General features: G+C 44.9%; 1 protein-coding gene across 10 annotated transcripts in view; it reads left to right on the top strand.

Annotated features, from left to right (window-relative positions):
* Positions 1–25,013, top strand: part of KCNIP1 (potassium voltage-gated channel interacting protein 1) — a 364,985-nt gene that overhangs the window by 252,986 nt on the left and 86,986 nt on the right. The window contains exon 1 of one of the 10 annotated variants that reach the window (XM_068698194.1): positions 1,306–1,330. The exons of 7 other annotated variants lie outside the window; for them this stretch is intronic. Coding sequence is in view for 1 of the 3 variants with exons in the window: in XM_068698198.1 (XP_068554299.1) it covers positions 21,725–21,776 (52 nt within the window). In the remaining 2 variants the exon portion in view is untranslated. Of the gene's footprint in view, positions 1–1,305; positions 1,331–20,167; positions 20,312–21,629; positions 21,777–25,013 lie in introns of those variants that run through there. 2 more of the 10 variants (XM_068698208.1, XM_068698198.1) reach the window with 2 other exon arrangements.

Below are 25,013 nucleotides of genomic sequence, written 5' to 3'. Positions count from 1 at the left end.
GAGAAGGGAAAAAGGCAAGGTTTGTTTTTGCATGGGATACTGACAAAAGCTGTAGCTGCTGGGGATGTTAATTGTATTAATGATGGAGGAGCACGTCTGCAATATTCATACCTTGGAACAATCACACGGGTAGCAGAGCTTCATTCGGGCCGTTAGCAAGACACCACAGCACAGCCAAGTATTGCTGAAGTGAACAGAGACCGCGTAGGGCTTTCAGGAGGCTCCGTGGGCCTGGTTCCTGGCCGTGCCCCAGAGGTGCCCACAGCAGGCCAAGTAATGGAGCCGCTGGGACACGGGGCCAGGATTGCAGGAGGGCTTTGGGAGAGCCGAGTGCAGGCGTGCTCACATCTGCTGTCAGCTTGCTCGGGTCCTTCAGAGATCCTGTCCCTAATTGCCAGGGCCGGGGGCCTGGGAGCAATGTCAGTGGGAACACCAAGTGCTCGCAGTGCCCCAGGCACAGTGTCCCCGCTCTCCTCCCTGCCCTCCTCTCATCCCGAACGTGCCCAGGGAGCCACAGCTGACCCCCAGCAAGGCTCCTTTGTCTCCCACATGTCCCCACAGCTTCAAAATGTGTTTCCCCCTAGCAAGTCCCCCCGTACCCTGTTTGCTGTTGTACCAAGTGCCTGGATTTGCTGTAAAACATGTCTGCAGTGGGGGAAAGCAAGCAAATTGAGTGTGTTGCTAACAGGCTGTAACTGCACCCAGATGGATGTCCCCCAACAGGGAAATGCAGCAGTGGGTCATTTCCTAAATGAAATGATTTTGCTGTGAGTTTGCTCAAGTTCACTGTAGGATCGAGCAAAGGTTGTGTTTGCACTTTTCCCCGGGTGTTGTTTCAGCACGGGATCTCCCTAAACCTGTAATTCAGTGTGGAAAAAGCAGCATCAGGCTTTACCAGATACCAGGCAGATTTGGTGAATTTTGGCTGTGACTGAGAGGAAATGCAAAACAAAGTGGTTACTGTATATTCTGTTGCCTTAGAGACTGAAACATCTGTATCCAGGCAGGCAAGTGATGCAGACATGGTAAGATTTGACTTCCTTACATTCCTGTGTTCATCTTGCTGTCAATAGAAATGTTTTATGGTGGGAATATGCTGGGCTTCCTTGGCATTGTATTTATCTGGTCGTGTGGCATGTCTTGGGCTAGGAGGGCTTTTTAATTAAAGTCTAACTCCGAAGTCAGGACGCTCCCTGAGAAAAGATGCTTTTACGTGAATAATTTTTCAAGATGAACTTGGAGGGACTTGAAATGATTGTTGTACTGGTGATCATTGTTGGATTTGTGAAGGCTCTTGAGCATCTGGGTCTCCTAGAAGGAAATTATGAAGGTAGGATGATAAGAAATAGAAAATATTTTATTCTGAAAGCCATTTGCTGCAGAGCATTATACTTTAATCTGTGCATGTGCAGTGTTTGACTATCAGAGGAGCTCAGATAACTTTCAGATGCTTTCTTTAGACAAATGCATTGTATTTTCTGTGTCAGAATAGCATTGTAGCTTTCACTGCAGCTCTGAAAACAAATGTCATATAATCTTAAATGATTCTTTGCCTGTTTGAGATTGTTTCAAGAACTTCAGTACAGATCCGAATGCTTTAGTAAACAGCAGCTTGCGTCCTGGAGCTCTGAATGAAAGAAGGCTTTGCATTTTAGTAAGTTTATCCTTGTAGCTTCTCAATTTGTTCTAATTGCTGGAAATGTCATGGCTGATTCTTAGCTTTTGGCTGTTATTAACAGAAAATCCAAAAATCTTACTGAGCTTATTTGGATGAATGTTTCTATCAGGATTTACCAGAATATTTATCAGTAACAAATCTGCCCGGTCTTCCTCTCTAGTCTCGGGAATGCTTTACAAAAACACTGCTGATAGAAATGTAAATATGCTTTGCTGAAGATAGTTTGAGGGAGCTGACTGCCGGAGATGCTTTAATTCTCGTTACCTCTCTGTTTTTATAAACAGTGTAATTCATGTAGAAACGTGGAGATGGTACATAGAGGCAGAAGGGATGAATTTTAGACAGCGAGCTCCATAAATCAAAACATGTCTGTGCAGATAGACTCACTGTTTAATAGGAAGAGTAGATTTACAATGTAGTCTAAATGTTCCTGAATGTGATATACATCAAACAGCTGCTTTTTATGGAAACTCGAGGGTCGTTTTTCATGGCGAGCGAGTAATACGCAGGTATTAAAGTAACCTTCAGCTCCCCACAGATGCCGAACAATTACTCCTTTCTGCTTCAAAGCTCATGACAGCCTGCTCGTCTCATATTAATTACTTGACAAAATTTAGAACAAGGTTCAAAGAACCTTGGAGACTAGCAGCAAGTATTTACTGGAGGAAAAAAAGTTGTAAAACTTTCGGTCCGTTGGTTGTTTGCTTTAGTTTTTACTTCTCGTGTATGTGTGTGTGTTTCTCTTACTTCCTGCTGCTTTGATTATTTTCCCTTAACCTCTTAGATGTTTGGACTAATTAGGAGGTGCCCAGCAATAATTGTTGCACAGCATCGTGAAATGGCATTTTGAAGCTAGGGCAATAGATTTGCGATTGCTGTATTTACCAGCTCAAGCTTTGCAAGGTCTATGGAAATGATGAAATTGTGCAAGCAAGACAGGATGGCTACAGAAAAATGCATTTATTTTTGCTTTTATGAGTCTTCGGTAATCTGGGTGCTCCTGGTACAGAGAAGTGTTTTACGGTGCCTCATGTCCAGTTAATTTCCCATTGGCAGCTCCAGCAAGGTCCATACTGAATCAGTCCTTCTGAGCACCTGTTTTTTTGGGATCCTTTTGTTGTCTGCCTGCATGCATTTGAAGGGCAGATGCTATTTATAAACTTGGGTTAAAGAAAAAAGAGAGAGAGAGCGAGCATTGGAGAAGGAAGCCTTAGGAGAGACAGCTGCTTGTGTTTGGGCGGCTGCATCCTGCTGGTGTCACGTCCCCTCGCAGAGCTGGGAGCTGTGTTCGTGTCCCAGGGGAGGAACTGCTCGTCTGGTACCCTTAGCCCCTAGGGAGGGGGAAATTTGGGATATTGGAGTAATTCAGGGCACATCATAATGATGTCTAGCTGTTCTCTGATGGAGTTTAGATTAAAATACAGAGCACAAGGTTGGAGCTACTTTGTGGATTATGCTGGAAAAGATAAATTTTGTGGATTATGCTGAGTGAGATAAACTTTACTTATTTACTAGGACTTCAGGTGAAGTTGGCACATTCATCCTCCATAGTTTGAACATATACATAATTATAGCTTCATCCCCGTTGCTTCTGCAGTGCTGACCCTGTGTAGGAACGTGCAGCACATACATACTGTAATGAAGTTCGTGTCCTTGCGGAGGCTGCTGCTTGCCTTATTTTCATGTTAAGGTGGCTTAAATCAGGTTGACACATTATTTTTCAGCAGAGACTACTGACTATTTGATACAATAATTTTTATTCCTTGCACGCTAGTTGTTATACAAAGAAATTATACTTAATATTCTACTAGGAAAAAGTTTTAACTGGTGTTGGCTTTTATTTATATTAGTAGCCCCGCTTGACCCCGTAGGACTCTCGTTGTGTGCTACTGCTGAGGAATCTGCACTGCCACTACAGTGTAAATGCCTCAAGGCCGGCTTATCCTAGCACAAAACTAAAATCCTGTGGTCCCACTGTCAGCAGAGCAAACATGTGTGGGGTGCATGCAGCAGTGCGTACTACGCCTCGAGCAGAGCACACGGACTGCCAGCAAGCAGCTGAAGAGGCTGGAAGGAGCCTTTGTCCCGCGTCACCCATCGCTGCAGTTCGTAGCTCTTGTAGTGGCTGTGGGCCTCGTTTATGCTGCAAAAGTGCCCCAATACCATGCTGCCCATGTGTTGAAACACTGTGATTGTTATGTTCATCAGTACTACCTGTATAGAGGTTTTCCAAGTGACTCTTACAAGTATGGGTGCAAAAATCTGTAATTTATTTAATGGAGGAGAAGGACCAGAATGACCATGGGCAGAAACGGGCTCAACTTCGTGAAACACCATCCAGGCAGCGATGAATTTCTTCTTCTGAAGGTTGGTTACTGAAAGGAGATGCTAACCGTGGGGGTTGAGTTCTCAGATCTAGCAGTCCTTTTGCTCTTAAACTAATGCTCGTAGGCATCTGGAGAGGAGAATGTGCTGAGGAGAATGTGCTGAGCAGACTTTGTGCTGCTGAGCATCTTGTGGAGCACTCAGACTTGTAAACTGCTTTGCAAAAGCATTAGCCCAAACCACCTGTCATGTAACTGAGCAAAGGGGAGGTCTTCAGAGTTTTCCTGAACTGTTGTCTGCATCAAAAAATGGTTCGGAAACAATATTAAAAAGTTTGCAAAAAAAAAAAAAAAAAAAAACCAACAAATCCTCCCAAGCCATTCTCCATCTGCTCCATTTGTATTAAAATGTAGCGGAGAACAGTTTCTGTAGCAGCTGCTCAACAACTAGATGTTCCTGGGGAAAATTACTGTCTTTCAGCTTCAGCCTGTGGTTTCTGGGATGCCAGGATTTGTTCTGGGGCAGAGGGAAGGAGTGAAGTTTCCCCTGACAGCCCAGGCAGTGGCTTCCCTGTTACATGAGGTTTGCTGTCTCCTGGTGATGAGGAGCCACAGCTCCCGTTCAAAGACCCCTGCTCTCTGGCTACGGCTTAGCAGGGAGCATCAAACTCAAATTTCATTCTGGGCTGTCAAAACCCAAACTTGTACTTTTTCACTGAGCATGATGCCCGTCTCTTCTGCTGTTGGAAAGGACAGAGCTCTGATGGTGTGAATGATTCGTATCCTCTCCCAGCTACTAAATAAATGTTTAGGCTGGTAAACCATTTTTGTTAAAGACAGAAGATCACCATGGGCCAGCCTGGACCAAATGTGAGTAATTTGCACCAAGAGCACGTGCTTGTATTAACAGATCTCAGGTATCACCCGCTGTTCTCCCAAGTTTCCTCCTGTGCCTTGCATTACTCACATGCTCTGTCAGCCCCACCAACGCTGCCGTAATCATAACTACTGAATGCACCAAGCCTTAGCCCTTACAGGGACCTCTGTGTGCTGGCTTCAAGCAGCTGCTTCAGCAAGGTAGGGCTCCAGCCACCCGTCTGGGCACTGAGGAGGCCGCTCCTGGCAGGGTGAAGTGCTGCATGATGTGCTCCTGGCTGCTCTGGGGAGGGCAGCGTGTCTGCCCCTGCCACAGCACAGAGCTGGTGCTCCTCTGCACAAGTAGGAGCCACTGCAGGTGTGCACAGACCCTGCTGGCTGTTGCTGGGCTCTCAGCTCCTCTTCATTTTCCATTTTACTCACTTTAAGAAGGCCCCTTTGTAAGTCTAGGCCCAGGCTTGCTTCCTGTACGTTGCTCGCTTGTAGGGCAGCCCCTGGCTCTTGGGTCAGAGTTTTGCACCGCCAGCTGCTGAGCTCTTGTGGCAGGGGCCCAAATGCCCCAGCTGCAGTGTGCTGGGCTGCTGGGTGGCCAGCTGCGGCCTGTGATGGTGAGCAGGACGCCTCGGGCTGCACCAGCTTGTTTATGCACCAGAAGGGGAGTGCTGCAAATGCATGGCCACAGAATGGACTGAAAGCTCTGATTTTGTGTTTTCTGTTGCCCACACTCAAGGTTCGCCCTTTCAGGCCCATCTGTGACCGTTCTTCCTCTTAAAAAAAAAAAAAAAAAAAAAAGAAAGAAAGAAAGCAAAAATCCATCACGGCAACGTCCCTGACTGAGCTCAGAGGGCTGTCCTTGTGCTGGAACAGGACTGCCCGTGGGCAGGCTGAGCCCAAGCAGCATCGTCCAGAATAACAGCCACGGCAGCCCTGTGTCCTTTGCGAGCGGTGAGATGCTCGCTGCAGAGCTGGCCAGCTGTCACACGCTCCCAGGCTGAAAGAAAATCATTATCAGGGCTGTGATATTTTCGTTCTGTTACCCTGGCAGTTCCAGCACAGTTGTCTGCTGCCTCTCCTCTCGTCCTTGGTGGTGCTCGGTACGCACCTGGGGCCCGGCCTCCTGTGCCCGCAGCACGCCCCCCAACCTGCCCTCCTGCTCCTGGTCACCACAAAGTTGTCACAGACGATCTGAAGGAGGGCAGCAGGGGTGGTGTGACTTGGTGTCCTGAGTGAAAACGTTTTGGGGTTAAGCTGGAGTGGTGCAGCCGGTGTGAGCTGTTTGTAGCAAGTACCCAGTTCTCTGGGCCAGCTTTGGGATTTTTGCCTGTTGCCTGTTCTTGGCTTTCCTTAGGAAGTGTTTATATTCACAGAGAGGGGCTCTGGCCTGCAAACCACCTGTGCACACTGCAGTGAGCTAACAGGACTGTGCCCCTCTCTGTGAGCACAGAATAAGCAAGAGACGAGGACTTTCTGAACAGAAACAAGCCTCTTTGCTGCTGTCTGCCAGGGGTTCCACATCCTAACCATGGCAGGGCTGTCAGAGTTTCTATTCTCACTTCTCCACGTTGATGCTGGGACAGACAAAATGTCTTTTTCTCTGCGTATTTGATTTACTTATATGTAAAATGGAGTTAAAAGTAATGACCAGATTCAGTTTCCTACAAGGTTAACGTTGAGCATAAAACACATGGAACTTTTAAATGGAAAGGTACCAAATCAGTAGAGATGAAGCCCTATGAATTTGCTAACAGGGCACACTATTATGTACTGCTGTGCACATTATAAACCTCTCTCTTCGCTCTGCCACCACTGACAGACTCACCGTAGTGATCATCTAATTCACTCCTTAGAAGTTGGCTGAGAGATCGTCACGGGGGACTTGATGGGTTTCATGCACAATGAGGATCCTACCTTTTTCCCACTAATCTTACATCGCTCTTGATTTGTAATATCAGCAGGATATTTCTGCTCATCTCCTGCAATTGCAAATTTTTTTCCAAAGAAAGTGCGCAAGTTTCCCAGGTAAACATAGAGCCCCACCTTTCTCAGATCCAGTGAATTCTTTGGGCATGCTCATTTCCTTCAGGTGCAGAAAGTATCAAAATAAGATCTCTCAATGTGTAAAAAGCTGTCAAGACAAAGAAGGCAGCAAAGCAGGCTAGGGCAGAAGAATGTAGCTCTTCTCTTTGGTGGGGAGGAGCCTGCACTACAGACAGAGCAGAATGGGCAAGAATGAAGTCTTTCTCTGACTCCTATTACTACCTAAGTTCTAAAGACATTACAACATTTCTGTCTACTAAATGCAGTTTTCAGTGTTGTCTTGTATCACAGTGACTGAGCAGAGTTGATTTCCCCCATTGCCACAGTGCTGTCGCTCTTGGTCATCCCCTCCATCGAGCAAAAAGGTGATTTTTATTCTGGCAGGCAGTCTGTGTTTGCATCAGCTGCTGTCCCAATTTACCAAACATCCTAGATAGGGGACATCAGCAAGGAGGGTGAGAGGCTCTGGCATTTCTGATAGGAGTGGGATTGGTTCTGGGGAGAGATAAAGCCTGGTTCTCACACACTGCCTAGATGTTCCTGGCGTCTTCTCATCGGGCAGCTCAGGGCTGGAGGGAGAAAAGGTGGCAGGGAGAGTAACCTTCTGCAGGTACCAGGGGAGACCAAAGGGTAAGCACTTTGTAACTGAAGGCCAGATGGCTCCTGGCAGCACAAACAACAAGGATGCATTGCATTTAACCAGCAGTGAGCATCATTTCCTTCTTTCCTCCCAAGAGGCGATGCTCCAAACACTTTGTGTCAGCTCTGTGGCTCCTTCCTCTGGCTCCTTCAGTTTGAAAGGTTTTGTTTAATTCCTTGGAAGAGCCTCCACCACTGAGGGCATTTTTAAATGGAAAGCTAGATAGCTTAGTCTCTTGGAAACGAAGTGTCTAGCTTTGGGACACGTCAGCTGGAGCCTCGGGTCAATCAGTGACTGCCTCTTGGGAAGCAGCCTCACCTCGCCTTGCCCTGCTCGGCAGCCCCCCTTACCCAAGCACTTGCCAGCATCAGGCTGTGAGATGCAGCCCAAAGGATCTCAGGCTCCTTTCTGTTCCCATTCATCAGGCTCCTTTTTAAACAGAACTCCAAGCCAATTTCCTTCATTTTTCACAGCTCTGTCCCATGCTGAGGGCTTCAGTCTGGCAGAGAGGTAGAGCTGGTGGTGCTCGGGGTAACTCAGCTCAGGTTTCCTCTGGTCTCTCAGAGAAGTCAGGGCAGGAGGTAGCACGTCTAGCATCCTGTGCCAAAGCAGGGAAACAAACAGCCATCCAGAATCATTGCACAAATAATGCACAACTCTCACACTGTTCTTCACACGGGTTTTCTCCTGAAACTGGAAATGCTGCATTAAGGCAGTGGTTGTTGTGAGCGTATCTGCACAGCTTCCAGACAGTGTGCACACACTGGGCAATGTAAGATTAACTTATTGGCCCTTAACATAATACTGCACAGAGATTCTACAGCCGTTAAAAATCCCACTTAACATAGGTATTATCAAACCACTCTATATTCTTATTTTGTGAGATAATGAAGCAGTTTGTATAACATATATCTTCTGTATAACATACTTTTTGGTGTCGGAGAAGCCAGAAGCCCGTACACACTGTCATTATGCTCTGTGGCTGCTCCGTTCCTGTTTGTGACTGTCCCTTCTACTGCATGCAGGGTGGCTTCTTTGCCTAAGCACCAAACAGAGGCATTAAAAATAATAGTAATAATACAAAACTCCTTGCAAATAGCAAAAACATCACGTTCCAGCTGTAGAAACTTCTGCCCCAGAGCCCAAGGTCCTTGAGCTAGGGGTTAGGGAGCAGCTTGGTGCTGTAGAGCTGCAGCTAACACACTGTGAGGGCAGCCAGGCTGAGTGCTGCAGGCTCTGAGGCTCACCAGTGATGCCTGCTCTCGTCCTGTCTACGTTAACTTACTCGTATTTATCTGGTGATACCACTGAGCACGAGCAGGCATCTTGGGACACATTGTCCTAGCAGGCTCTGTAGGAACACTTCAAAGCTTAAGAGGAGCTGGGAGAACTTAAAGAAGAAGCTCACGGCTGAAACAGCCTGAGTTTTGTCTTCCTGGTCCATCTCCAGACATCACGAAACCATTCTTTTCTCAGGCAGGAACTGCAAGTATATGTGCATCCCCAGGGGCGATGGTGTCAGCACGAGAAGGGGTGAGATCTGAGTGTCACCACAAGCTGTCACATCGGTGGAGCTGCTGTGAACGTGCCGGCAGTGGTGCCTGGCTCCAGGTCAGCTTGTACCTCCTCCCACCTACATACATACTGCTGGAAAGTCCTGCCACAGGACAAGGCAGGCAGAAACTGCATGCGAGATGCAGAGAGCCGACAGGAATGCCTGTCTTCATCAGTTCAGGTCTCTCTGAGAGGCCAGGGGAGCTTCTGTGCCCCACAGTTCGCAGGAGCCCACCGTGACAGACGGCATCTCTCTGGGGTGCTCGCTGGACTCCCCTAACCAGCTAGTGCAGAGTTCGTATCGACATTCCTGTATCTCACAAACCTCTAGCTTTGGGCTTGCTATTCAATCCAAGATTGCTGTACTGTGAAGTGGAAAAAACCTTTTTGCTTTAGTCTGTGCTTTTCCATTAAACACCTGACCCACTTCTGTCCTAACTGGATGCTTCTGTGCTTAAAATTGCTTCGGAGATCAGTTCTCCTGGATTCAAAGGATTTTACCAGTCGTCAAAATTGTCCCCTTTTTTGCCTTTTGTCCTGACCTCTGTATTGTTACTATTCTTAAAGAATTTATTCTCTTGTGTCATTTGATGAGGAGGAAAAATATGAATTCAATAAACATCCCAACAATGCTGAGATGCCCTAATTCTGACATCTTCAGAAAGTTGTGTGGTTTTTCTTTTCCTGGCTCATTCTTGTGAAAATTTCACTGTACAGTACGCATCGACTGTAGGGTGGGAAAATGCTCCAGTAGCAAGGAAAAAGAGGAAGTCTTTTTTCTGTAGTTCTGTCGGATTGTCCCGGTGCTATGTGCTGCATGAGACTCAGAGCTATCTTTCAGGGGTGGTCTAGGACAGCAAGCGAGCTGCTCAGCCAGTCTAATATAACTCAAAAACTTGCCAGGATAACAGGACTGAGGACGGGCTGGCTGCAGTTAGCAGCTGGTGCTGTGTACCTGCAGTTGTTGCCAGGAGGATTGCTGGCTGCTGGAACTGCTGCGCACCCTCTGATGCTCCTCACCGCCTCCTGGACACTCACTGCCCTCGGTTTTAGTCTTCATATTTAGAAAACTTGAGGCCCGTACCCTGGGAGTCCCCGCAGACCACGCAGTGTAATGATGAGTAGGGAATGCAGCGAGGAACAAGTTCCTGCCCCCAGCTGGCCTCTGTGAAGCTGGTGGGAGAAGCCCGTGGAGGGCTCTGCTGGGAGCAGGCTGGCAGCATCGCTGTGCACACACAGCCCGGCTGCCTGCTCCGCATCCTGCACGAGAGCAGCGGCTGGGCAGCCTGCACCGGGGCCTTTGTGCTCCTTTCCACCTCCTGCAGGATGCGGTATCGCTCCCTGCAGCTGTGTGACCTTCTGCTTCTTAATTGTAAAAGCATCTTTTTGAGCTCGGCTGCTTAGAAATCACGGCTGGGTGTTTTAAATACAAAAGGAAAGGGCTGAAAGCAGCTCCAGTGAGTCCTGAGCACAACTGACAACACCAAATACAGCATGCGTGTGATTGGGGAGAGAAGAAAGAAAACAAATGTGCTAGGACTTGTATGAGAAACTTGAGGACCACCGATGCAAGCACCAAACACAAATTAAAAAGTGTGCCCTGTGTGTGCTTTCCTGAAGTTAAAGACATGAGTCTTTTAACCTGGCATTACTCCTGGCCTCTGTCCTGCCTAGTTAGGGGCTGGCAGCCCTCCCCACCCTGCTAGGAGGTCTCCCACCTGCTCTCAGCAGGTCTCAGTGCTTGCTGAGGAGATTGTTTCTCTAGATTTCAGCTTTACTGGCAGAGGACTGTGACGAGGCATGTGATGCCATACAGCTCTCACCTTCTCACAGCTTTTGTTTTCTGCAGTCCTAGACCAGCTTCATGGCTCCAAGTTCCCTGGGACACTGGCTGTGTCCCTGCAGGAGGCTTTGGAGGTCTCCCCAGCACCATATCTTCGGATTTCTCACATTGCCTTCGCAGGGAGGCCAGTTCTGCCTGTGAACGGGCTTTAGATGGTTCCTGTAAGCAAAATTGTTCTTCCTGGTCTCTGCTTGGACACCCAGGACCTGGCTCACTGTCAATACGTTAGATAGCTGTGCATCTGACCATACAGTAAGCTAATAACGTTGTGCTGTGTGCCCACAGCCACTCTTGTAAGGAAGAGCTTTCTTTTAATGTAGTGTTCAGACTATATTACGTGTACGTTAACACCCTATGTAAAAAGGATTTTGCATTGACACTGAGAATTCAGCAAAAATTGACACTGAAAATTGACACTGAGGTTTCAGCAAAAACTTCCATGGTAGGTTACTGGAGGCTCTGGCAAAAGCTTTAGTAGTCCCTGGCTAAAAAAGTATCATTTACCATAGGTCGTAAAAGTAAACACAAATGCGGCAAATCCAATTACTGTGGAAAATCAAACATCTGAGTGTGAGATGAAGGAAGTCGTACATGAATGCCTGACAAGAAATCTATTGAACATATTAAATTATACACCTCTCCCAGAATAGCTGGAGTTTTAAAAGGAATACAGTGCAGCAGTACTCAATCAAGAACAAAAATACAAGCCTGGTGCACATCAGACTCGGGACAGCTTACACGCAAGGACTACTTTCAAAGTGAGAAAACAGCTTTGAACTCCCCAGCATGCCATTACGCAAAGACACACGCATGCAAATTATAAAGAAATCTCTCAGAAAAGTGAAGGGGTGTGACAGCCGCCCTCCACCATAAACCAGGACATGGGTGATGCAAGTGGGAGAGGGGGGTAGGGGGAGCAGAGAGCACGGTCAGCCCCAGGGGCTCTGCCAGCTGACTCCAGACCCAGCTAGGAGCTCATCTCCTCCAGGGACCTGGGACAGGACGATGCTCATGTCAGAGCCCAGCCCTTTCTGGTCACAGCCCCCAGGTGCCCGCTTGTGAACGATTCCCACCACACCTTTTTTTTCTGTTTCCTGGGCTGGGAAGTGAGTGCTAATTCCAGCAGAGGGGATTCAGGATGGGCACGTCTCAAAGTGGCAACTGGCTGCTCCAGAGCTAGCAGTTCTGTAGCATCTAGCTTGATTGCCTGGGCTCTGATAATTAACAATTTACTGCCCAGAAAATTAAACTGGTTCTAAATTTATGCATGAGAACAAGAAACCAATAAGTTTCTGAGCAGCTCGGGAAGGTGGACATGGAATTTAGCTTTCTGGTCTGGTGAGAAGGTTAATGAATGTTGTACATCTGTACGAAAATAGCGGAGGGGAGGGCGAGCAGCTGGCAACAGCAAGGGTGTCTGAGGCAGAGGACACTGCTATGTGTTCTGTCGCTGACTTTCTGTGTGACCTTGCACATTCCTGCTGGGAATTTTATCCGTGCCATTTCCCAACGCCCCCAAATACTTACTAATGCTAAAGCCCATAGAGCTTTAGCACTTAGGGCACTGTAGATGTACAGGGTATCGAGGTGTTGAAGGGCTTCAGAAGGAAAGCTTCAGCTTGAAGCTACCCTTTTAGTTGAAGTTTGCATACCAAATGCAGGGGATCTGCTTGTGATGAGCTCTCCGTTTTGCTATGACAGTGAGCTGGCAGGCTGCTGAGCGGGCACGAGGCAGCAGAGGCACTGCGATAGCAGAGACCCCTCTGGACCCAATTTGATGCACCCGTCTGCCCCAGGGCAGCTCCCTGGCAGCTGTTCTGTGACTCCTTCATGAAGCGCCCTCCCAACACAGACTGTCCTCAGTCTCTCTAGGCAATTTATTTTGGTGCTTTGTTACCTTCTCTAGTGGAAAGCTTTTTCCTCAGACCAAATTGATTCTTCCCTGCAAAACCTGAAGCTCGTTACTTCTATCCACTGAGGACATGCAGAACAGATTAACCTCTTCCTCAGCACGGTCTTTTGTGTACTTGTCGTCTCTTTTCAGTCTGTCCTTTCCTGAGCAACCTCAGGTTGTTCAGGTCTTGTTTATTAGACTATTGATCATTCTCTCTGCTTTGGACTTCCTTTAATTGGCTCATATCTTTCTGGGTGTGCATGACCCAGAATAGATGTTGTACTCCAGCTGAGATCTTCACAGCGTGGAAAAGAGTAGAGGGGCTATTTCATTTGTCTTGCAAGCTGTCTCTGTGGCTGTACTTCTAGAAGAGTATTTGCCTGGTTTTTGCAACGTACTGTTTTGATGCTTAACACAGCTCCCAATTTTTAATGGAGATTTAATACCAGTAAGATTTCTCTCCCCTACATTTGTGCAGATGATTATTACAGCATAGGGATAGATTTCTGCTTTTTTTTTTTTTCTTTTTGAATGGAGTCCTGGTATTTATTTTAGGACTTCAATTTCTACTTTTAAGACCATTTTGAAGGCCATATTTGATCCTCAACCTATTTGCCCCGTTCCCAGCTTGGTATTATTTGCAAATCTAGTAAGTACACTCATTCAGCTGCCATTCATAATGATTGATGACAGACCTAAGACAGCCCCCATGAAGCTCAGATTTTTTATTTCTTCTGTTTTGTGAATGAACCTTTGACACTGCTCTGAGTAGTTTTTCAAGCAGGTCTGCATTCCCCCCACTCCCCCTCCCCTTTGTTTTCTTAGCTCACATACAAGAAACTGATATGAAACCCTGTGAAAAGCTTTAGAGAAATCAAGATGTGGCACAAAATCTATTATCTTCCTATTGAAGGAAATGAGATTGGTTTGACACCAATTACTCTGAACAGATCCAATCGAGCAGCCACTCATTTTCTTTGTGATTTTCTCTCTGCTTACCCATTGTTTGGTTTTATTTGTTTCTAGGAACTGAAGCTAAGCTGATAGGTATCTAATTCCCCATCTCCCCATCCTCTGCCTTTTGTAAAGACAGGAAGTGTGTTTATCCAGTTTCAGCCTTCTGCACCTTATCCCTGTACTTCAGCATTGCCAATATCTGCTAAGAGCCCTGAGATTTCATCAGCAGAGCATGAATTGTATCAGGCGCAGCCAATTGCAAAACCTAAGCATCCTCTAACCTGTTCCTTCCCTATTAAAAAATCTAGTCCCATGTCATTGATTTTATCACTTTCCATACTTCTGGGTAGAATCCAGTCCAGATGACTCCTTTTCTAGCTCAGTTTTCCACATCCTATGTGAAAAAATAATATTGAAATTGACGACCTTGCTGGCAATATTATTTTTTTCCTGGGATGTGTGTGTATAATCCCTTCCTAGGTGCAGCTTTCCTTGTTGTTAAAGGCTTACAAAAACAGAAAACCTCATTCCTCATTCCCAGGAACCGGCAGTTCTAATTAGTAAACTTTCTACTATAATGAGGAGCCCTGCTCTCTTTTTTCTCAGCTAGCACCTTCTTCTCCAGCATGGATTTCAGATGCGCATCTTTCAGATAATCTTCCTGTTGATTTCGGAAGCAAAATACTTTCAGCAACAAAGTCACTGCCCTCCTTACAGCTCCCATGGCAGCAGTCCTGAGCACCTTCTTCAGGGCACTTGGAAAAGTTGCCTGCAAAGAGCGTGCTGCTCAGCCCTGGCTGCAAGCCTGCTCTGTTCCTGCAGTTCTTCCAAAAGCATGGATGCAGCCAGTCATGTTCCTCTCCTGTTTCTCCTCTGTTACCTGGTGACTTGCAGTGAATGTTACAGAGGCACAAGCAGGAAACCTTGGAAGTTTTAGGGTTAAAACAAAACAAAACAAAAAAAAAATAAAAAAACCTCTCCCCAGCAGCTCTGAGTTAGCCATCTGGGAGGTGCTCTCCGAACCCTGCACAGCTTATTATTGGTTAACAACCTAAAGCAGGCGTGCTTCCAGCAATGTATTTCTGCAAGCGTGGTGTAATGATGTGTCTTCCCTCTGCATGCTTTTGCAGGGTGATGGAGGAGAAAGGGGTGCTGCGTTTATTTGGAGCACAGGTGCGTTTGGAGCCCCTTCTTGCCCCACAGAGATGTTACGGTTGTGGGGCTGTATGAGCTGTACGCAGCATTATTTCTTTTTAAATGGCCTGCCTCTGAATTTCAGTGCATCTCCACTTGCAGATTTTCATTAAATCATGATGAAGAGGGAAGAGGCATTGGCAAGTTGTGTCCTGGTTGCTTGTATCTCCTCGCCCATATGTTCATTCATTCTCTTTTAACTAGGTCTAGACCATCCGATCTCTCCTCATGTAGAAATCTTCCCATGCCTTAGCTGTTTCTATTGCCAGCGTTTGGACCTTTTCGGTTTCTTTCAGGGATCTTGATGTTACACCCATGTTTCTAGGCCTTATTAAGGGTTAAGCACAAAATGCCTTGAAAAAAATGTACATTAATTTTCTGTGCAATGTTTTATCTATTGGTAGAGTAAGGATGATAATGTGCACCCCTAGAAGTTGCTGAAGATCAATGAAATATGTTCGTAAAGCACTTTAAAAGCTTGGCATGGTGTGTTACTCCTTGAAGTGCAGATTACTGAACGCTGTTTAAAGGAAGAACTAACAAACCAAGTGCTACCATATGCAGTATTAATTGCATATGCAAATACAGCAGACTTCATTATAGGATTTGCCGACATTGACTGTGAACTCTGTGACACTTTTCTATAACAGCATGCTTTTATTTGAAGTCAAAGCAAACAAATGAACCAAAACTACTTTGGGATATCTTTAGCAAATCTTTCCTTTACTCTGAGCTAGTCAATTAGCCACTATTCAATTTATTTATTTTTTTAATCTGTCTAACCAGCCATCCCATATCAGAAAATGTTAGAAGTTAATATCTGCAAAGATGTTTCTGGCAAAACTTTTTGTTGTAACAGATGACACCAAACTGAAAAGGGTAGGACACACCACCAGCTGCAGCCTGCCGTTTTAAAGAGCTTGGGCAGCTGTCTGCAGCATGAAAGGCATAAGCAGAAGGAAAACCTCAGTGAAGACCTACAGGAACAAGGAAACCAGAAGACAAGAGGATCAGTTAGGGGAGAATTGTCTGGAAATGTAAATAAATAGATAAATAAATAAATAGATAGATAGATAGATAGATAGATAGATAGATAGATAGATAGATAGATAAAAGGGCTTTTGAGGATGTGTGAAGGGAAATAAAACCTGGTGGGAACTGGAAGTACTGTGAGATTCTAGGGAGTACGAAGGGAAGTGGCTAACTGATGCTGAAGGAGACAATGAAGTGACCTCGAGTTAATCTGGGAAGGTTAATTCAGAAGGGCAACTGTGATGTTTCAGCTGCAAATGGGACACTTTGGGACAATAGCTGGAATTAGTGCTGTGATGACAAATTTCTGCTGCAAAGCAAAACTTTGGAAATAGAGAAGGTCATGGCACAGAAGTAGCAACCTCTCTGCGTAGTCTGTTCTCCACAGGAACCAAGTTGCTGTATTTGCAGAGCAAACTTGCTGGTCAAAAGAAGAACATAGTAAATGGCATATTTTAATCTTTTAGAAGCTTGTAATAGATGCAGCTTTGCAGTTGTGCTAATTAATGACAGAGGATGAGATGCAGATTCAGTGGAAGTTTGTGACAGCTCTTCACTTTGAATGTTTCCTATTAAGCAATGCGACAAAATTACATAGAAGCAGAAACAGCTTGTATGATTTAGATCTGTATGTTATCACATAATTTTTATGTGTTTTTGTTTGTTTGTTTACGTTGAAAACTAAAAGCATGCTTTCCGCTTTGGGATTATTTGTTCTCCCAGCTATATCAATTGTAATTGCTTCTTCGAACCATGAGACAGTGCAGTACTTCAGAGCCACCATTCTTTGTAAACCCTGTCAGTCATTTTACTCGCTGAGAATTTATATACTTTGGGTTAGTATACTAGAAATGAAGCTAGGTAGTAAACCCAGTTTGAAAAACTTCATGCCACTTAAACCTGTCAAAACTGAAGGGCCATATATTTAGACAAAGGCATCATCACCTTTGAATGTGGATTATCTTGGGGGTTTGTGACCCGAAGTGCCTCACACCTGTATTTCAGACACACTGAGGGCACCCCAAGATGCTTCTTGCTCTGGAAGCTGCACTGGACTGAAGTCTTGTGACAGGGATGAGGGTTGGCTCCAGCAGTTCAGGGAGCAGCTGGAAATGCAGCAAAATGCGTAGATGCAGGGCCAGGACTGGGCAGAAGGGAAGCCTGCGTGATGGACAAGAGAAAAAGAGGTTTCCTGGCTCGAGGGGCTCTCAGAGCCATGAGGGTGATGGGGGAGTGGAGGTAGAGTGAGGGTTTAAATGGCTAAGATCTTAGCAGCAGTTAAATTCAGGAACGATACTGGAGGAAGTATTGGCACAAATCTGGAAAAAGGAGCCCCCAGGTGGGATGACCTGCTAGAGAAAAGTCTGGTGGGGGAGCCAGAAGGCACCATGAGAGGGAAAGGAAGGGGAAGCAGGGGACCTGCTGGGGTGGGCGCAGGGAAGCCCACGGCATCCAGCTCTGTAACTGCAAGACAGGAGACAGGAGAGCATCATGCCCTCAGAAGGGGGTTTGGTTTCTGAATGTTGCTAACAACAGCCCGTAACGTTTGTGTGAGCATGTGCTGTGTGGCACAGTGCAGAAGTCCCAGAAATTGTAAAAACAGGCTCTCAGAAAGTTAGAAAATACAATAATTAAACTTCCCAATTGATCTCTTACCCATGCAGTCCTATGTTTTTGTTTTTGTTTTGTAATTGCACAGCAAGATGTTGCCTCCTTAATCTTCTCTGACTTTCTACAGAGAAAACAATGTGTTTTACTCCTACCCATGATCAAACGCATAGGAGCTTGTTTTGACTTGAGATTTTTTATTTTTTTCTTTCATTTCCTGTTTTCTGTGGCATCCTGATGCAGGTAGATAGCCTTAAAAATCCCAGCTACAAGCAATTACAAGCAAAGTCTGATAAGGGAGAGGGTCAGATAAATTGAAGGATGCAGGTCACAAACATCTAATATGGCCTCCTTCTAAAATATAATTGATTGACAGATATTACTGATAAACTACAATCCTGCAGCTGAAGGTCTCACTGCTAAATCATTAACATTGCGCTAATGTATTTCAATGGTGAAAAGCTTATTTAAATTAAAATATTCTCTCAAATGTAAGTTGCATGCAAATACAAAAATCAATTACCAACTTTAATTGTGTCTTAAGGAAGAAGTTGTGCATAACATAATTAATTGGTTCCACAAAAGTCTAGATTTTTTTATCTTTAAACACCATTTTGAACAAATTATTACCAAGAATTTCACATGGCTGTTGAGCTCCCACATCATCTGCAAAGATTCAACTAATGTGGTACATAAGCCTGTGCAGATATTGCTAAAGTAACTGGTCAGATTTCATATATGAGAGATAAACATTGTAGACACTCAGATAAGATATTGCTGAGTTTTAATCTGACTTTAAGATCCCATGAAATAGACACTCAACACTCAATTTAGTTCCCAGTTTTTAACGTTTGGTTACACATGTCGGCTGGGACAAGAACCTCCCATTTCCACTGATGATTTCAATTCCATATTAGACCTTCTGGGGGCCCTCATAAAGGTACATTATTATTTAGTGTTGTTTCCAACTGATTTAACTGTAGGGTAATTAAATGTTTGTCATTGAAATTGAAGATAAGTTCCAGTAACTTTTTTTTTTTTTTTTAAATTAGATTTCTTGGTCAGATGTTTGGGGAGAACATGGCCTGTGGTGTCCTCTGCAGCACATGTTATGTTCTGTTTGAGCAGTTTGGTTTTCCCACACACGTAACTGGCTCTGTTTTTTCTGTGAGCCAACATGAAATTGGTGAGAAAAAGGCATGTAACAGCAAACTCGTTCTTGTCATCAGCAGAGACCTACAGCTACTGGCCGTGCAGACATTCATCTTGCTGTCGCCAGCTGGTGAGAGGAAGCAGAGCAGAGAGGACTCAGGTTGGAAGACCACACAGTGTGCTTCCAGACAGGAACGTTTCTATTTACTGAAACACCGCCTGTCATAAAAATGGTTTGAAGTGTCACTCTCTGCTCTGCTGCAGGCTCTGCCATCCTGCCTACCCGTCACGTCTCTCCTGGTGCCTATGGAAGGAGGCAGCGGAGGCTGCCGTGACCTTTCAGTGTTCTGCAGCGGGACGGGCATTTCCTGCTCTCCCTGGTTTGCAATCTTGGCAACATTTGTGTAAGAAAGATGAGCCAACTAATTAATTGTTTAAGATTTTTGAAATTACAATATTTTTAATTTTACAAAGGTTAAGGTCTGGCTGGCTGGCTGGACTGAGGTGGTACATTGCCAATTGCTGATTCATGAGAAAGTTTTGAACAAGACCAGAAGCCATGCCTGAGCCTGTCCTGACTGGGAAGAACTCACCTGGAAAAGCAAATGCTTGTCTACAGGGAGTTTCGATTTTTTTATGTTTTAAGAGAGTCTTGTGACAGGAGATAATGTGTAATGGTATCCAAATGGGTGCCAACACCAGGAGAACATTGGCTTCCTTTTCATCCCTCTGGTGAAATGGAGTATTAATACAAACCATGATGTGTTACTAGAAATATATTGTTTTTCTGAATGTATATGTAAAGAGATTGTTATCCCTCCTCTTCTCTGCTGTTCTTAAATACACCAATAGTTTTAGCTCTGCTGAACACTGAGAAAAATGAAACAAGAGACTAACTTTTCATCCTAAAACGCCTCATTTCTGTGATTGTGGTGGGTTTGCCTTGGCCAGCAGGCGGACAGCCACCCTCACATGGGTGTACCTCACACTGCCTTTCTCAGCCCACACCCCCCAGCAGGGTTTTGCCCTTTCTTATGTCCCTTCCCTCAGGAGCCCCCCGCCCAGCTGCTGGGTTCAGCTGGGCCCTCCCAGAACCCTCTGGAACCATGCAGAATGTTCCTGAACCTGCTTGAACTTTCTGGAACCCTCTGGAATGTTCCAGAGCCGGCTGGGACCCTCAGGTTCCATCCAGAACCTTCTGCATCCCTTTGGAACATTCCAGAACTGTCCGAGGGAGGCAGGGGCAGCCTCGTCTCCCCTCACAGTGGTGCTGCCACATGCGTGCATGGTGAGGCAGGACACTGACAGACATCTTAGTTTCTCTGTGCCCTGCTGCGTTCAAAAAGGATGTGTTTTAGTCAAGAGAAAAGTTCAGGCTGAAACGGGAAGGGTGGGAGAGCAAAACCTGGCACCCCTGAGCTGTTTGGGAACAGGCAGGTCAGAGGGGCACTGGAGCACGAGGTGGCCCAGCCTGGAAGCAAGCTGTGGGAATGCGGCGAAGGAGGCGTTGCTCTAGAGGAAGGTAAGCTGGTTTTCAGTTGTTTCTGGATAGCAATGGCTTTTCTCAGGTTAAGGTAATACAAAGGCTTTCGCAGGATATTAGCGGCCATCAGAAACTCAAATACAGAAACATAAAATGATGTGACGCTCGTGACGCTGTAAAGAAAAGTCAGTTCTGTTTCTTCCAAACAAATCGTTGGAATTCCCCATTGAACAGTTCCGGCAGCAAGAAGGCAGCTTTCAGCACCTGGGTGAGTTTTTAACCAGAGAAGTTTTTCTTGAAATTGCAATGAGATATTGATTGAGTTGTAATAATTTCTAAGGGGGTGATTTACCATTGCTGGTGAACACCCCCAGCCACGTTTGTGTCCCTGAGCTGAGGGAGGAGAGGACTGGGGTCCCCAGGGGATAAGCTCCACCCGCGGGGCCTCGAGGGCTGACCGGCTTGCTGTCCTCAGCAAGTTTTAAACAAAACTCATCAAGCAGCATAAACAAACACAGAATGATGCTATTTGTGACTTTTGCCTTTAAAAAAAAAAAAAGTACAGAGAAGATAATTCATTTCACTTGTCATCTCTGAAGATTAGTGCTAATGTGGGTATATATGTAGTCACAGCACGGATCTGTAAAATCCAAGGGGCTATCTCAATTAAACATATGTTTGAGTGCTTTCTCAGTAAAAGCCTTCAAAGGATTTTCACCCAGATACACTAGGCTTAAATTTTCTTCAATAGTGTGAATAAAACAGCTGTTGTCTGTAATTACAACTTTCTCCTGAAAGTTCTGGTGCCCATTGTCCCTTCTAAACGAGTAAACAAATTACTCATTAATCCGAGAATTAATTCAAACAAAACAGTGGATCTTAACAATGAAATTGATTCCAGCTACTCATCCTGCCATCCGTAAGAAATGGAGTGTTGGTGACAAAATCTGATCCTAAGTGAGGAACAAAATGTTTAAAAACTCGCCTCCCTGGATGTCTGTTGAGTCATGCATTAAAGCTGGGTAGCATAAACATGAAAGCTGGGACTTTGAAAGCAGACAAGGAAATTCACCCATGTCAATTCTATGTATTTTAATGAGTTAGTAACTAAACACTAACTCACACTGGCTTTGCAGACTCTAATCTCTGTGTGCAGAGTACTCAGAGGATTTGGTAGTCACAGCTATAAGCGCCATAAATTAATACTTTGGGGAAGTTTGCTCGTTAACTAGTTTTAATGCAAGTCCTCAATCATTCAGTTGGATTTGTGAGTTTTGCTTTTGTTTGGTATTACAGCAAGTAGCTTGAAAACTCAGTGTTGCTTTTAAGACCAGTGGGGGAATGTAACATTTATCTCTGTTATCATTGCCTGCAAGTGAGGAGGCTTCCCCTGAAATGTGAACAGGAAATGGTCGGTACTGGGCATGCTCTGATCCCCAGGCTGGGACCAGTATGGGGCTTCGTGCTCTCCCCTCCTGCTCTGGTTTCCATACCCAGGAGTCTGGTAAGGGTTTCATGGCTTGACACAGATATTCCTGGGACATTTCAGAAACAGAAGAAATAATAATTTGTAAATGGCCGTGCTTTTTTGTTAGATAGAAGTATCTACGAAAACCTCATTATTAATGAATATTGCCCAGTACCCAAAGGAACAAGTAGTTTTAGGCAACGCAAGTATTTATAATGCAGAGAATACACAGATGTGTCTTTTTGGATCTGTTTTACAACAGCCTAATTTGTAAATGAGGTTTCTATGTATTCACAACACTCCTGGTAATTTGGCTCACACACCCAAGGAAATGCAATCATCAAGCTGTGAATAGTTTCTGGCACTTCCACGCTTCGTTTCCAGGGAAAGGATCATGTCTGAGTTACTTAAGGGGAGAGAGCTGCTGAGACATACAAATAGATCTATAATAAACCCTGCTTCTTAGAAGAGTGCCTGCGTCTCACTGAAATTGTGCTGTGAGCAGTAGTGGTTTCTGCAGAAAGGAAATCTGAAGGAGTCATACAAAGGTCTGCAGATCGGAGCAGAGCCTGCTGTGTGGAGCGAGGTTGCACGTGATCAGGGGTATGGTACCTGTGTGTACTCACCTCATGCGATTAGAAATAACAAATGCTACTAAAGTTTCCATCTGTGAGATTTGTAAATGCCCTACAAAAATGTCCATGCGTGAAACTGTGTGATCCATGCAGAGTTGGGTTGGGGCATTGAGCTGCTGTTTAATGACTGTAGCTTTGGATAGCTGTGGATCTATTAAGACAATAACATCGATGAGTAATCATCTGCTGTTGTGATCCATTAAAAAACTGATGTCTTCTCCCCCTGCACTCTCTCTCAGATTACTTTGTTTCAGGGCTGAACAGCCATAAATAGGAAAAAAATGCATTGGTTTGGGAATGCAGCAACAGATTCAGCTGTGGAATTGGTGTCCATTTTTTTCTGTAAAATATCTATGAATCAGAACCGTCAAAATTATTCAGAAATTTAACACCTTTCACTAGTCCTAGCCAAAAAGAAACTACCGAAGTTAAGTATGTGTAACATTTCATTTCAGCTTGTTTTAGAACTTAAGGTAGTTCACAGAATAGTAAGACGAGTCTAGCCTGGTGTAAGAAAACCACGAGCTAAATCTGTAGAATCTGAGAAGGAAATTCCTTTCGCAAGAGGCTGGAGCTCTTACCTGTCGTCAGGGTGAAGTTCCTTCTCTATGAACGTAGTTTGAGCAGGTGTCCTCCCTTCCTAGAATATATGTCTCACCCCGAGAGGTGTTCTGGTCCAGATCTTTTCCAGATACTTGGGGTTTGCCACAGAATAAACAGTTTTAATGTTCATTGAGTTTCAGATACCATGAATTCACTTCATGGAAGTGAATACCCATCATGGAGAAGTGCCTGGTTCCCGTGGCACAGCATCAGTTCTCCTCTTTGCCTTTCCCAGGACATCCTTGCTGCCTCTCGAAAGCCTCAGAGGAGCCTCTCACCCCACGCAATGAAGCACACCCACGCTTAGGTTGGAAGTTCCTCCAGGTATAGCAGCTTGCTGGAAACTTCAGTAGTGCTGAAGTGCTTCATCCTGCTCCTTGCTGTCACTAAGCTGATGTTTAAAAAAACACTTTGCATCAGGATTTTGCTGCATTTGAGCTATTTTGCATGAAAGGCAGTGATTACAGAATGATAATGTTTTGACACAGTGATAGAAGCCAGGAAATTCACCATTAGTGGTGGTGTTTCTCTCTCTCTTGCCTGTAATGCATGACAGCTTTAGTGTAGGCTGTAATTGAGTAGAAATGACAATAGCAATTAACTTATAACCTTCTGCTTCAGTACACATTTTAGCATTCATTCGAAGAAAAATGTCCAGTGAGAAAGTAAATATTTGTATGTGAATGATCCATGATAAAACTTTATACAGCTTGCAAAAAATTGCTGTTCGTGTTCATGAACATCAATAAACGTTAGAATACAACTTGCAATTTCCCTTGCAGGTTTTACCATTAAAAATATTATGAATCTCTTCGCCCCCCCCTTTTTTTTTCTTAGTTTCATGCCTTCTACATTACAGCAATTAGTCAGAAAACTGAAGTTTATGTAATATTTTTATGCTATTACTATCAATTGACTAAATAAGCCACTTTGGTGTGTTTTTTTTTTCCCCCAATAAGTTTGTTTTTTTGTTTGTTTGCTTGTTTTGTTTTGGTTTTGTACCATGGTTTATTACTGCTTGTTATTAGCTGGGTGGGAAAGGAAATGGAAAATGGTGATGTATGTTTCATGAATAACAGTTTCCTATTTCTGGTTGCTCCTTATCTGTGGCTTAAAGCCTGGATTATTAATTAGTAAGTAGAATTTCTCAGCATCTTTGATCATTGATAGTATCACAGAGAATACTGAATATTTAAAAGTAGTTTCCAGTTAATTCCTGGCACATGTACTGTATCCGAAGACAGAACATCACCTTACAAGAGCTGTCTCAGTGATTAAATAAAAGAGATGCTCACTTTCCAATTTGGAGCAAATGCATTGTTGGTGAAAGTGATTGGTTTAACACTGATTTGAATCGATCTGAGTGCCAGATAGACTATGGAATGTCTCCTTAAAATAGCTGCTGAAGAAACTCAAACAAGATTTAAAAAAAAAAAAGTTCCCGTTAATAGCAACACCTGAAAAGAATAGCCTGCTTTTTGAAGTCCTTAACCTTTCAGAAACATTACGGGTATTGCTACCTCTAAAAGTCAAATTATTTCATTAAAAGCAACAAGTTTGACTGCTGCTTTGGAAAAATAAACCTTCAACACCAGACAGCACCAGCTCCTGCTGTTTTACTGCTGGTTTGTGAGGACCAGCTCAGCATGGAAACTGCTTGTGAAGCCACGGGACTCACAGCCTGTCCGAAGGCAGCACTTGCTACCAGCTCACACAAAGCAGGTGAATTTTAAGAGGAACCTTTGTATGTGGTAGCAAACAGCAGTAGTCATCTAAAAAAGTTTTCCTTTCTATGCAGGCTGCTGGCTGGAGCCTGTTCTGCCCTCTGCTCTGGCACATCTGCTGGTGAGGAGGTGCCCAGTGAGGGGGCTGGGCTGGGGCACAGCACAGCTCCCCTGGCTGCTGCCCAGGCCTGGGGGCTCACCCTCTGACAAAGTGAAGCAACCTGCGTGCCTGGACACACTCTCTGTCTCTCTCTCTCCTTCTCATGTTTTAAATGCGTGCAACACACTGCCAGCGTGCAAGCCGAATCCAG

This window comes from Anas acuta, chromosome 14 (genome assembly GCF_963932015.1).
Source record: "Anas acuta chromosome 14, bAnaAcu1.1, whole genome shotgun sequence".
Classification (NCBI taxonomy): domain Eukaryota; kingdom Metazoa; phylum Chordata; class Aves; order Anseriformes; family Anatidae; genus Anas; species Anas acuta.
This window is presented reverse-complemented; position numbering and strand designations above follow the sequence as displayed.